Here is a 13580-nt window from a genome sequence, read left to right on the forward strand (position 1 = left end):
AGCCTTTATAACACGTTTCATTTATTCTTCTATTGAAATTTTAAGACAAAAACCCAATCTCCTCAATCCCATTCAGATGCTAACTGGAACTGTATGAAGTTTATATAACTTGGGAAAATGAAACACTTAGTAATAAAATCTTGCCATCCAAGAACACCATCTTATTCCATTTGGACAGCTATTATTTTATGCTCTTCAGTGAATTTTGTTGGTGACTGTTTTTCTACTTTTCTGCATTTCCCAAATGTTTCACAGTAAGTCACTTTTTTTGTTTTTTGTTTTTGTTTTTTTTGCGGTACGCTGGCCTCTCACTGTTGTGGCCTCTCCCGTTGTGGAGCACAGGCTCCGGACGCACAGGCTCAGTGGCCATGGCTCACGGGCCCAGCCGCTCGGCGGCATGTGGGATCTTCCCTGACCGGGGCACGAACCCGTGTCCCCTGCATCGGCAGGCGGACTCTCAACCACTGCGCCACCAGGGAAGCTCACAATAAGTCACTTTTGCATTGCTTTTGTAATTTCTAACAAACAATTTTACTTTTAAACAAACAACCAAAACCGTCAGAATTTCATACACTCTAACCTCGCCCATAACAACGCTTCATCTCACGGCCATCTCCTTGTTTCTCTACTCTTCCTTCCTTACCCCAGGGTAACAGGATAAAAACATGGCCACGCAGACACCACGTACTGGGTCCCATGAAAACCAGACCAAACCCAGAGGGCCACACAAAGAGGCCCAACTCCTGGGTCACTTAGATGGTCCGGGGGAAGGTTGGGTCCAGCCCTCCCCAGGTATACTCACCGAAACAATCTGGCTCCGTATTTCTTGCAGGTGATTTCGAAGTACCTTCATGTCCTTAGACCCAGAAGCCCCAGCATCCAGAACAAACAGCTTATTTGAAATGTGAAGATCGTTCCCAAACCTAAGGGAAGAGCAGTGACCTCCTCAGAGTGACGCAGTCTCACCGGGTGTTTCCACAGAGGGCCAGGCTCCTGCTGGCCCAAAAGGCTGGTGGGAGGCAAGGAAGTTCTGGTGGCCTTGCAGAGACACCCCACACCTGCTGTTGGCTGGACTCTGTAACGTCACCCTGGGGTGGAGGCCTGGGGACACCGCCTGCTCCGGGTGCAGACAGGTGCCCCAGCTTCCACAAAACGGGGGAAACAGCTTCCCCCGAGGCAGGAAAGGGGAGGCCTAATGCACTCACTTTACAAGGCAGGAGAAGAGATGCTTCTGCAGGTTGATGGAGTGAGAACAGAGGGATGAGTACGAAATAACACCTTAGATCTAAATATTAGTAGAAGCCTTATTTCTCACATCAGGAAGATAACAGAGAAGCGTTGTCAGTTGATAAACCAAGAATTCAAATGACTAACATATTAAATAGAACTGCAGGTTCAAACTGTTTTGGGGATAGACACTAAGTAAAAATAGATACTTTTACATTGTGATTCTGTGCACATCCATATTTATAAGTGAAAAAAAAGTTTTCCAAAAATACTTGACACAAAATGCACTCTGATATTTTCCATCATGTCCTTCTCCCCTCCACTCCACTCCAGACCTCCTAAATGAATTTCATGATCTACATTTTGAGAAATACTGATGGATGTTCTCACCAAAAAAAAAAGATAAATGGGTGAGGTGACAGACATGTTCATTAACGAGATGGAGAGAATCCTTTCACATTGTATACAGACATCAAATCACCACTTCATACAATTTAAATATCTTACAATTTCACTTGTCAATTATTCCTCCCTAGAGCTGAACAAAAATACATAAAACAACTAAAAGGAGTTACCTCTGGGCAGTGGTACTCGGCGGTGAGGACAGAAGTGAGAAGGCTGCTGATTTTTATTATGTGCCCTTTACTTCTGTTTGATTTGTTATTATGTGTATTTGTGGCTTTGGTAAAAAAAATTCGACCAAGCCAAAGAGGCCTTTCAGTTCTTTAACTCCTTTCTCTGGGTCACATGACTTTGGCTGTATCACCCCTGAAGACGCAGCAGCCGACTTACCTGTTCCTGACCTCTTTCAGCAACGAGGTGTCTTTGTCATATCCGAACTCGCCTCCAGCTGGACGAGGAATGTTCATGATGTCGGCGTGGGTGGCCACCAGGACAACTCGGAGTGGGTTCTTCAGCTTGCCACCAAAGGCTGAGGGCAGAGAGCAAGCCGTTTCACAGGTGGGTCCTCCATCCTGCCCAGCTAAGGTTGGGTGCTCTGCCTGAGGCCTGGGCCGTCTCGCCAGGTGGACATGCAACTTTGCCTGCAGACCTGAGGTCCCCAGGCCTGCTGCTAGGAGTGACCTCTGGAAGGCCTAGGCCTGGCCCAGAATGGAATGAGCCTATTTCCTGGGCCTGCAGGAAGATTGCTCAGAAGTGGACTAGAAGCGACCACAGGGCATAAGGCAGCTTCTCAGATCTTCCTCCAAATGGGCCTTGTTTGCATGGTGAGGAGAGATCTGGCCAGGGGGACACCTTTTGTAAGACCAGAGCAAGCCCGCTGAATGCAGCACCAGCACAGAAATGGCTCAGAAGGGAGACTCCTGCAGTTCACACAGGCAGAGAGCCTCTCACTTATGGGCGTGTTTAAAATGAAAACATGAAAAAGAATGAGAAAGAAAGAGGCAAAATTGGAGGTACCCTGAGGGGAATTAGCCCAATTTATTTTATTATTGTAAGCTTTTCAAAAAAAAATGACTGCTGAGTTTTGCATTTCATCAGGGAAGGCTGCTTCTTTTTTTGTATGAAAAGAACAAAATAAGTCTGTCCACACTGTCTTTTCCTCTAGGGATAAGGCTAAGATAATGCATTCAGTTAACATGGTTCCTTTTCTTTCATTTTTGATGGAACTACAGAACGAAGGAGAGCTCATTCTATTAATTATGTACCCATTAGGTAAGGCACAGTAGCTGTCAAAGGAGGTATTCCGCTTTGCACCTAACAAAAATGACCACAGCCCTAAAATATAGAAAGAAAGCGAGAAATGGCTCTCAAGGAATTGCTCAGAATTGAGTCTTTGTGGCAGAAATATGCAATCATGAAACAACTTCTTGCAGAACAAAACAAACAGCTGAGCCCTAGGAAACTTCCAGAGTGGAAATCTCCTGATAGGAAGCAGGAACAAGGGTGCCCGCAGCTGTTGGCCACAAGCTGCTGGATCCGGGCATGACCAGGTGCGAGGCCGGTAGGAAGTGCACGCCCTCCCTGAGGGGCACCTCGGCTTACCTATGGGTTCTTCAACCGGGACAAGAGACTTCAGAAAACTGAGCCAGAAAATCACTTGATTCAGCTGGATCTCGTAGGGTTCTTCTAGACTGAAAACGATGACATGGATGGACGTGGGATCATTTGCAGCAAAATAGTCATAACAGCAGAAGTATACAGGATTTCCAGAGAACTCCCACACACTGAAATCACCAACGCCTACAGAGAAAAAGAAAAAGAAAGATTATGATTGTGAAACACCACCACCAAATTTCAATCACAGTTTTTCTCAGCACTTTAGGGATGACCAGTAGGGACAGTGACATTCATAGCATTCATCTATTTATTTATGCATCTACTTAAGTATAGACCTACATATGGAATATTTACATTTCCCTATTTCTATGTCTATGTCTGTTTTTACATCCATGCCTTTTACAATATCTATATCCATAAACCTACTTATATCTGTATCTGCTTATCAATTTTCCTTAATGCCTTCATTATTGTATCATTATTGTACAGCCACTATGGAGAACGGTATGGAGGTTCCTTAAAAAACTACAAATAGAACTACCATATGACCCAGCAACCCCACTACTAGGCATATACCCTGAGAAAACCATAATTCAAAAAGAGACATGTACCAAAATGTTCATAGCAGCCCTATTTACAATAGCCCGGAGATGGAAACAACCTAAGTGTCCATCATCGGATGAATGGATAAAGAAGATGTGGCACATATATACAATGGAATATTACTCAGCCATAAAAAGAAATGAAATTGAGCTATTTGTAATGAGGTGGATAGACCTAGAGTCTGTCATACAGAGTGAAGTAAGTCAGAAAGAGAAAGACAAATACTGTATGCTAACACATATATATGGAATTTAAGAAAAAAAAATGTCATGAAGAACATAGGGGTAAGACAGGAATAAAGACACAGACCTACTAGAGAATGGACTTGAGGATATGGGGAGGGGGAAGGGTAAGCTGTGACAAAGTGAAAGAGCGGCATGGACATATATACACTACCAAACGTAAGGTAGATAGCTAGTGGGAAGCAGCCGCATAGCACAGGGAGATCAGCTCGGTGCTTTGTGACCACCTGGAGGGGTGGGATAGGGAGGGTGGGAGGGAGACGCAAAAGGGAGGGGATATGGAAACATATGTATATGTATAACTGATTAAATTTGTTATAAAGCAAAAAAAAAAAAATGCCTTCATTATTGTATCTGTATCTCTATCTCCAGCACATCTACTTATAATACCGCAGAGTGGTACACACACACACACACACACACACACACACACCCCACCCCACACACGTGTGTGTATATGCATGCCTATAAGCATAGATGGAAAGGTGTACGTGGACACATATATTTTGTTTTTCACCCCCAAATATTGGTATATTCACTATGAAATGTAACCTTAATTTTCGTTAAATGGTGACTAAATTCACCTTCCACAGGTGAGTGAGAGACCTGTTTTGGTCGGTCAGAAGGGAGCAGGCTGCCGTGCACAGGTGTAAGGTGAGGTAATTGATGAGCGGCTTTGCACAGGAAGGATGTAAGAGGAACTGAGGAAATTGGGTCCAAGAGGCCACCTCTGCTGGGGAGGTGGCCGAAGGGGCGGGGGGAGGAAGGCTGTGGGTGTGGGTAGGGGGGCAGCTACTCTCCCACTCTCCCACACAGGAGCTCTGGGGGCGGCTGCTTTTCCCGCAAGTGTCATGGGTGAGATTCCGACCTGGAGTTCCTACGCACCCGGAACTTCCTAATGACTGTGCAGACACATGGACACAGTCACCTCTACGCTGCCACATGCCACCAGGTCAGTGACCACCCACCCACTGGCCTCCGGGAAGCCAGGCAGGACCACTTACGTTATAGGATTTCAGGCTCCCTTTCCCTAATTTTTCCCCTTGGTGCTTATCCTGTGCCAGAAATTCTGCAGTCGAGAGTCATTCTGGAAGATCCATAGGGCGTTTCTAGAGCACAGGCGCTCCTGGGGAGCATGGCCCTCTAAGTCTGGCAGCTAAGGCCTTAGTGTGAATAGTTCTGGAACACAGAAATAGGCCCTTTGAGCTTGGGGAGCACTGCGAGCCAGACGTGGGATGGGGATAAGGCCAGGGGAGGATGAGGGATGAGGGTAGGGGTGATGGGTGCTGAGGACACACTTCTGCTCTCCCTATGCTGTGGGGCCAGCTTTGCTCCCGAGAGCTCAGAGAACACTCAGCTTTTAAGAGAGCAGAATGCACATGGACTTTAATTCTATTTCATTAGGGTCGCTGGCCCAGCAGCAGCATCACCAAGAAACTCCCCAGATGGGTTGAATCAGACGCTCGAGGGTGGGCTGGCAAGTCTGTGTTTTCACATGCCCTCCAGGGGATTTGTGCGTATGCTGGAGTCTAAGAACCACTGCTTTAGGTAAACACCCTGAGTATTCTATTTTTCACTGGGTTTAGTATAATAAAAGGACCTTCATGAAGATGCTCCCAATTTCCACTTTTTGAGAGCTTCTCCCTGCTAGACATTATACTAGGACCTTTAATAAACACGAGCTCGTAAAATCCTCACAGCTGTGGGAACTTAGCCTCAGAGAAACTGCTCTACCCGTGCTCCGGACCGTGTCTCAACGAGGCTTGTGTTCTAGTGCCTTGGGCCCAGCTGGGGGCCCTGGGAGCACCGGGGGAGCAGCACTTGGGTTTCAAACTCGGGTATGTCAAAATGCTAGTGCGACCGTATTTTATGAGATTTCCCATCCAAGTGGAAGTACGGCAGTACTTAAAAAAAAAAAAAAGGACTAATTTACCCAAGTCATTTATTAAGCACCTCTGTGTGCCCAGTGCTTTGCCAGGTGCTAGGGACACCAGGGGGTTTAGTTTTACTTTTTGGGGCTGTTAACCAGCCATGCTTCAGTCCTGGGTCACTCCCAACATCACTCTGCACTGGCCCTTCTTCCATCCTTTGTGTGGCTGTGATGGATGCCCGCTGGGCCAGGCTCCCCGGGGGAAACTCGAGGTCCTTCCCATTTGGGGTGGGAGAGCCATACCATTCAAATAGGCGTTCTGGATGTCGATGGCCTTTGTGGACTGGTCATCGGCGGAGCAGTGCGGGTGGTGGGACGGGGCCCCGAACACCTCTAGCATCCCCTTGGTGAGGCCCGGCTCGAACATCATGCTGCGGCTCCTGACGTTCACATTCTCACAGCCCGGGTACAGGTTGTTGATGCTCACGGAAACTGCAAGCCAGAGATCAAGCACGTTAGACCTTGCCCCCTGCCCTCCATCCCAGACTTTGCCCTCTGCCCTTGCCCCACCCCTGCTTCAGGCTGCTTTGTGTGTGTGCCTCTTGCGTATGCTGGGCAGCAATGTTTCCCAGGGACATTGTGTTGATTGTTTGCTTCACCTCCCGCATCCCTTTCTGCACTGCTCTGTGTCCCGAGAGGCTAACCCCATGGACTGCATCTCCCAGGCTTGCTTCCCATTTGCCTCCGGTGAGGGTCCACCAATGGGAGGCACTGTAGAGGCTGGGAGGAGAGAAAGGTCGAGGTGTATATTTTCCCTCCTCACTGCCTGCTGCTTTTCTGACACCAGTTGTGTCTCTGACCCTAGACCCCCTGGCGGCTTCTCCCCTGGAGCCCCAGCTTTCCCAGGATCATGAATTCTTCCTCTTGCCTTTTCAGCCTCAGGGGTGGTAACTAATGGCTCCCTTCTCTTCCTAGCCTCCGGATGCTTCACCGTCTCTTGTATGTTCCTATGAATTGTGCCTGTGACTTTGAACTTTCATTAAATCTCCACCAGGACCCTGACTGATACGGATGAGATGAGTACCACTCTGGTACACGAGATTGCTAGGTTGAATGCAAAATGATCTTAGACAGTAGCAGGCCATGGCATTAAGTAATGCTGAATCACACGGTGAGAAGGCCATTCCTTTATTAAATCCCCTTGAAGGTCTTTAAATTGCTCTAGTAGCAAGTCTCAATGCGTGACATTAAGTTTTTAGCATGTCTTCAATCCTTGCTAATCTTCCCTTTTAATAAAGAGGGAGTGTAAAAAACTATACTCCAATAAAAAAAAAAAAAGAAAAGAAAAAGATGGAAGCATGTTCTTCCTCTTTCTAGGAAAAAAAAAGAGGGAGTGGGCAACAGTATATAGCTAGATTTTAATCATATTGCTGTTCATTGCATTTATTTTTATTTATTGGTTGTAGTGCTATGGGTTTTCCATTTATGGTAAGGACATTATCGATTTCACTTTCAAACCTATGTCTTTTAGTAAATAAAAAGAATCAGTTTAAAAAATATTACATAAATAATAATGGTAGAACTTCGTGGGGCAGGGGAATCAGCTGAATAACACATTTGGGTCCCCTGGGCCAGGAGCGGTGCCCTGTGTGCCCTCGGTCCTGACCTCCTTCCGGCTTTTGCCCGTCTCTCCCAACAGACCCCCGACAGCACTGTGAAGGCAGAGCTGGCCTCTCCGCTTCAGGGCTAGAACTGGGGTGGGCACAGGGGGAGGCTCCGTGAGTGCATCAGGGAGGGGCTCAGTGAAGCGAATCGCACCATATAGTTCGTACCTTTGGTTCAGAGTTAATAGTGACAGTCACTGCAAGAGACTGAAGAAATGACCATTTCATCTGGGCCACCTGACTTTTAAAATTGGTGATCCAAACTCAAAGGTAACCCTTGTTTAAAGACCAGAGACTTCAGACTGAGGACAGGACAATGGGAATATCCAAGGGGTTGGCGGGGAGGAGGAGAAAACTGGAGCTCCCCACCGGCCCGGCTTATAAAAGTAGAAAACTTGGCAAACAGAAATGCAAATTAGAAAACAAAATGACTCAACTCTCTAGGCCAATGTGATGGACATTTAGTGTATTTCTTTAGAGATCGTTAGTCCAAGTCTGAGTAAAGCCATGCGACTTCACAAGAATGGGTTTGTCCATTTCCCTGTGCCCAGAAACAAGTCTGAGGAAAGCCATGTGACTTCACAAGAATGGGTTTGTCCATTTCCCTGTGCCCAGAAACAAGTCTGAGGAAAGCCATGTGACTTCACAAGAATGGGTTTGTCCATTTCCCTATGCCCGGAAACCTGTGTCCGGGACGACCCCTGTCGAGCATAAGCTTTGTCTTAGTGGCACTGTTGGGCTGGGGCTTGCCGAGGGAGACCAGAACGGATTCGGTAAATGACAGGCACTCCGGCACCTCATGGACAGTTTTTGTTGGGAGGATGAAAGGTTAGGACAGAGTTTGTATACAGTATTATTAAAATAACAATTTCACAGGGAAACATTAAAATCATAGGAGGAAAACATTTTTTGCTAACCACTGACCCCTAGTGGTAAAAAGTGGCAGGCCCCGAGGGAGAAGCCGCTTTTGCACCCTGGTCAGAAGAGACTTCCTGCAAACACTCCTCTTGGGTGAGCAGGCAACAGCCTCCTGCAGTGATCTTTCTGGCTGCGCGCTCCTCTGCTGGCACCGGGGGTTTCCTTCCTACCGCAGAACCACAGTGCAACGCCTGTGGCACTCAGCTGGCCACAAAGGCAGTGTGTGCGTGGCAGCCACGTGCCGTGAGCGGCTGCCCCCAGGTCCCCACACCACCCCATCCTGTCTCCTGGCTGGTGGTTCAGCCTTTAGCCTCCAGTGCAACGCAAAGCCAAGTTTCTAAAGGCAAACGACCTTCCTGCTGCCCGAGTGATGTAAATGTGCCCACGTGGGCACCTGTCCCAGGGAAAGGAAGAAGGCCTGACCATTCTAGCAGAGGTCAGGGGCATCCAGAGCTCTGGCCTGGGACACAGCAGAGCATGGCCCCCAGGCACTAGCAATGCCACTGTGAAGGGACAATGCTGTTGTTTCTGGAGACGGACTTCCTTCCCTGGAGACCACACTCCAGAGTAGGCTTTCCTCAAGTGCTTAACAAAGAAACGCGGCTCCGTCCATTCCCCTAAGGCACACGAGGCCCCTAGGGCCTGCCAGACGCCTCCGGCCAGGTCTCCCGCAGGTGGCCCTCCTGGCGCTTCCTATTTGTGCCACGCTGCTTTTCCCAGGACTCCCTTCTGCTGTTTTGTTAGGGCCAGGCCCAGTCGAGGACTGGTGGGGTCCAGGCCCTGCAGGCTGCTGCGCTCACTCAGCCCAGGGTGTGCTCGCCCCGCACTGGGCAGGGCAGGGCAGGAGGAGGGCCTGCTCCGGAGCCTCCTGCAGACACAGCCTCCTGGCTCTTCCCGGCCTCAGGCAGGACTAGAATTAACTGAGGACGAATCTTGTCACCTGCAGGGGCTGTCTGGATAGAAACTTCACCCACGCCCTTGGAGCAGACCGGCCACTTGGGCATGAAGCAGCGCGGGCCTCTTCCGTCCTTGCCCAGGCCCTGCGGGAGGCTGCCTGGCTCTGGCCAGACAGCTCTGGGATGAACTAGGTGTGACCTTAGTCCAGGGGTCACACACTCCAATGCACTCCTGAAATGTCATTTCTGCCACAGGGCAAACCTTCGGACATGGGCGTGGAGGGGTCTGCTCCTGAGCTTTCCCTCCTGGAGTTAGGGCGCTGTGTGAGACAGGGTGAAAGGCAGAGCCTGGGCCCCTCTACATGGGGTAGCCCCTCCTCTCCACTAACCGGCTCCAGGTGGAAATGTGAATCCAGTGTGGCCAGAGCTACCAACTTGTTACAAGAAACCAAATAGCCAACTTTTAAGGTGAGACCTCTTGATTTTATTTATTTATTTATTTTTGGCTGCATTGGGTTTTCTTTGCTGCACACGGGCTTCTCATTGCAGTGGCTTCTCTTGTTGAGGAACACGGGCTCTAGGCTCAAGGGCTCAGTAGTTGTGGCTCGCAGGCTCTAGAGCGCAGGCTCAGTAGTTGTGGCGCACGGGCTTAGTTGCTCCATGGCATGTGGGATCTTCCCAGACCAGGGCTCGAACCCGTGTCCCCTGCATTGGCAGGTGGACTCTTAACCACTGTGCCATCAGGGAAGTCCAGACATCTTGACTTTTAAACGTTGGAAGCTAATTCAATGTTCCTCCTTCCCCTCATACTACACAGAACGCTGCAGCTCACCAGGCTGCTGACCTCTGACCTTATTTCCCAGCGCCTCGAGTTACTTTTCTCTCTGATGAGGGTAGTGGGGAGTTTCTCCTGGCCCAGAGCACCTGTTGTCCTCGAGAGAATCTTGTGTCAGTCAGCGCCATGACCCAAGTCTCTCTAAGCCCTGGCTGAAGGACACAGTGAGATTTGCTGATAATCCAGCCATCCTGAGCTGCATTTTATCAAGAATCTACTTCTGGATTCTTCCAGGTGTGGGAAATTGACCAGAAGGAAGATGAATGGAGATATTACTTCTGAGGGGTGAGGGCTGAGCCGTCCTCCCTCCGGGGGAACCCAGATGTCACTTGATACGTGGCTGCTTCAGTTTAGCCCATGGGCTCCTGAGGCATAAATTCATATCCAATACGACTTATAAAAATTCCAGGTCACAGATCTGGATAGCTCTCATCTCTTTGTCTTTCTCTGTCTCTGCTCTTTGTCTCTGTCTCTCTGGCTCCCTGCCCCCGACCCCCCCAGACTCAGATTGGAGTGACCTTAACCCACATCAGGAGAGAGCTGGTTCCCTCTAGGGGTGACACGAGGAACTTCTAGAGAAGCTCACTTTGAACCTTGAAGCAATACTGGTCTGGCCCACACATAAGAGGCTCAACTTAATCATTAAACCTGGAAAACTATTGGCTTTTGAGAAGGGGTAGACCTATCTTACATACTGAAATTGAGCAAAATTACAGTGGAAAATGGAAAACATGAGCACAAATATGCCCCAAGTCAGACGGAGTTATAAGTATCATTAATAAGCCCTGGCTCAGAAGCCAGACACTTCATGAATCGCCAGCTGTGTGACTACGGGCAGTCTACTTGACCCCTCAAGGCTTCAGTAAAAGGGTGATAAAAATGCCAATAAGGCTGTCACGTGGATTAAATGAGGTGCCACACGTACCACAGTTTGCCCAGCTCCCGGCACGTAGTTAGTACTCAGTGTGCATTAGCAACACGTGTCAGCAATATTGTACTCATTGTAATTATATATCCATTTTGGTTACACTTCTTCCCCTAGTTGCAATTCTATTGCTGTGTTCAGAGGGGAGAAGTTGAAAGGGGCGTGCAGCTGTCCCTCACTCCAGCGAATGCTGCCCAGACATCCTTCCTCATGGAGACAGAAATTACATAGAAACACAAACTTTAAAACGTTTGTTTTCACCCTAGGGAACAGATATGACACCTTCGTAATACGTACAGAAAGTGAGTCTGAGGCACAGAGCTTCAACACTGACATTGTTTAGGAAACTCCCTGAAGGTCTCTATTCTTACCTTTGAAAACCTTAATTTCCTCACTCTAAAAGGGTGGGTTGGGGCTTCCCTGGTGGTGCAGTGGTTGAGAGTCCACCTGCCGATGCAGGGGACAAGGGTTCGTGCCCTGGTCCGGGAAGATCCCACATGCCGCGGAGCAGCTAGGCCCGTGAGCCATGGCCGCTGAGCCTGCGCGTCCAGAGCCTGTGCTCCGCAACGGGAGAGGCCACAACAGTGAGAGGCCCGCGTACAGCAAAAAAAAAAAAAAAAAAAAAAAAAAGGGTGGGTTTAGGAAAAATGACACCCCAGACTGCACCACTTCCTCTTGCTCGCTGCAGGTGTTTCTCCCTGGGGAGGGACAGGCCACCCTGGAGTTCCGGGTGTGAACCCGTTGATAATCGTGTCTGTGGGAGGTGGAGGCAGACGGCAAAATCGACTTCCCGACTAGGGTCCAGGTGAACAGACGGGCTAACTGAAAAGCCATAAAGGAGCCTTTCAAAGCCACCACCCCACTTCCAGATATATGAGGACGGGCTTCCCCGTGCACCCAGTTTTGTGGCTCTGTGTCCTCGCATTCCTGGATGTGCCCGCAGCTTTCCAAGAAGAAAGCATAAGGGGTGAGGACCTGTCCTGTGGGCTGATATTCCATCCGTGCAACCTTGAACCTATGTCAGTCCAAACAAGCTCTTTGTGTCTTCAAGGGCAGAGTCCCCAAGCAGAACACGATTGTGCTATTTTGCACGTTCGTGATTGTGGACCGTGATTTCAGTGAGGCCCTTTCCTCACTAGCACCAGGGCAGGGTGCGCTCACTAGCCAAGAGCCGGGAGGACCACACCTGGAAGCCACCAAGGTGATGGGAACCGGTCAGCCTCAGGCCAAGTGCTCCAAACAAAGCCACACCTCCTCCCAGACCTTGACCTTGGAAGTACCCAGTGGAGAGACAGGGGCTGGTGGGGTGCCTACCTGCTGGTTTGGAGGCCAGGGGTGAGGGTGGGAACCGGGTGGAGTTGGTGGAGGACAGCCGGGGCCGGCGTCTTCGGAAGAAGCTCCTCAGCAGCCCACACTTGAGAGATTCCACCAGGGTGGTCTTCCCAGACCCTGAGTGGCCGAACAGCTTCAGCTTGATTCTCGGCTGCAGGTTCTGTGTGGGTCTCAGTTGCTGGATGAAGAGTCCTCGGTGCGTGTCCTGAATATAGATGAGAGAGGGCCTGTTAGTCACAGGAGAAGAGCAGCCCCTGAGCAAAAGGCACACGCTGACTCCCACGGTTCAGGACCCCTGCTGCATCCTTCCGGTCTGCGAGTTTTCTTTGCTTTTAAAAAAAATTGAGGTATAAGTGAACTCTAACATTATATTAGTTTCAGGTGTACAATGTAAATGATGCGATGTTTGTATATATTGTGAAATTATCACCACAGTAAGTCTAGGTACCATCCATCACCACACATAGTAACAATTTTTTTCCTTGTGATGAGAATTTTAAAGATCTATTCTCATCAACTTTCAAATGTGTGGTACAGTCACCATGCTGTATGTTACATCCCCAAGACTTATTTAACTTATAACTGGAAGTTTCTACCCCAACCTGCAATTTCTACCCACGTGGCAGATACAGTCTGTTCTGTCCCCACTGCATTAAAAAAATTTAAATGTAAAATAAACATACAATTCACCATTTTAAAATGAACCATTCAGAGGCTTTTAGTGCATGTACAATGTTGTACAACCATCACTGCTATCTGGTCCCAGAGTGTTTTCATCCCCCCACAAGGAAACTCCGTGCCCATGAGCAGTCACTTCCCAGGCCCCTCTCTGCCCGGCTGTTGGCAACCACCCATGTGCTCTGTCCCAGTGGATTTGCCTACTTCCATTGCATTTTGATGCACAATGAATTGGATGGAGCAATTCCTGCCAAGTGGTCTATTTAAAAGTGAAACCAGGTCAGCCCCGTTAGACTGGTCAGGTGACCTCCTCCTTCTGTGTGGAGGGGTCTTGTTCCTTTACGACGCTCTGAAGGTACAAGATGATGAGA

At 48.9% G+C, this 13580-nt stretch overlaps 1 protein-coding gene across 2 annotated transcripts in view; it reads right to left on the reverse strand.

Annotated features, from left to right (window-relative positions):
- Positions 1-13580, reverse strand: part of DAPK1 (death associated protein kinase 1) — a 216379-nt gene that overhangs the window by 14894 nt on the left and 187905 nt on the right. For both annotated transcript variants that reach the window (XM_082619892.1, XM_082619891.1), the window contains 5 exons: positions 12514-12736; positions 6265-6453; positions 3232-3429; positions 2020-2158; positions 803-923 (listed from right to left, as the gene is read on the reverse strand). In XM_082619892.1, coding sequence (XP_082476018.1) covers positions 803-923; positions 2020-2158; positions 3232-3429; positions 6265-6453; positions 12514-12736 — 870 coding nt within the window. The remainder of the gene's footprint in view (positions 1-802; positions 924-2019; positions 2159-3231; positions 3430-6264; positions 6454-12513; positions 12737-13580) is intronic.

Source organism: Mesoplodon mirus, assembly GCF_964341445.2.
Source record: "Mesoplodon mirus genome assembly, chromosome: 1".
In the NCBI taxonomy this organism is placed as follows: Eukaryota; Metazoa; Chordata; class Mammalia; order Artiodactyla; family Ziphiidae; genus Mesoplodon; species Mesoplodon mirus.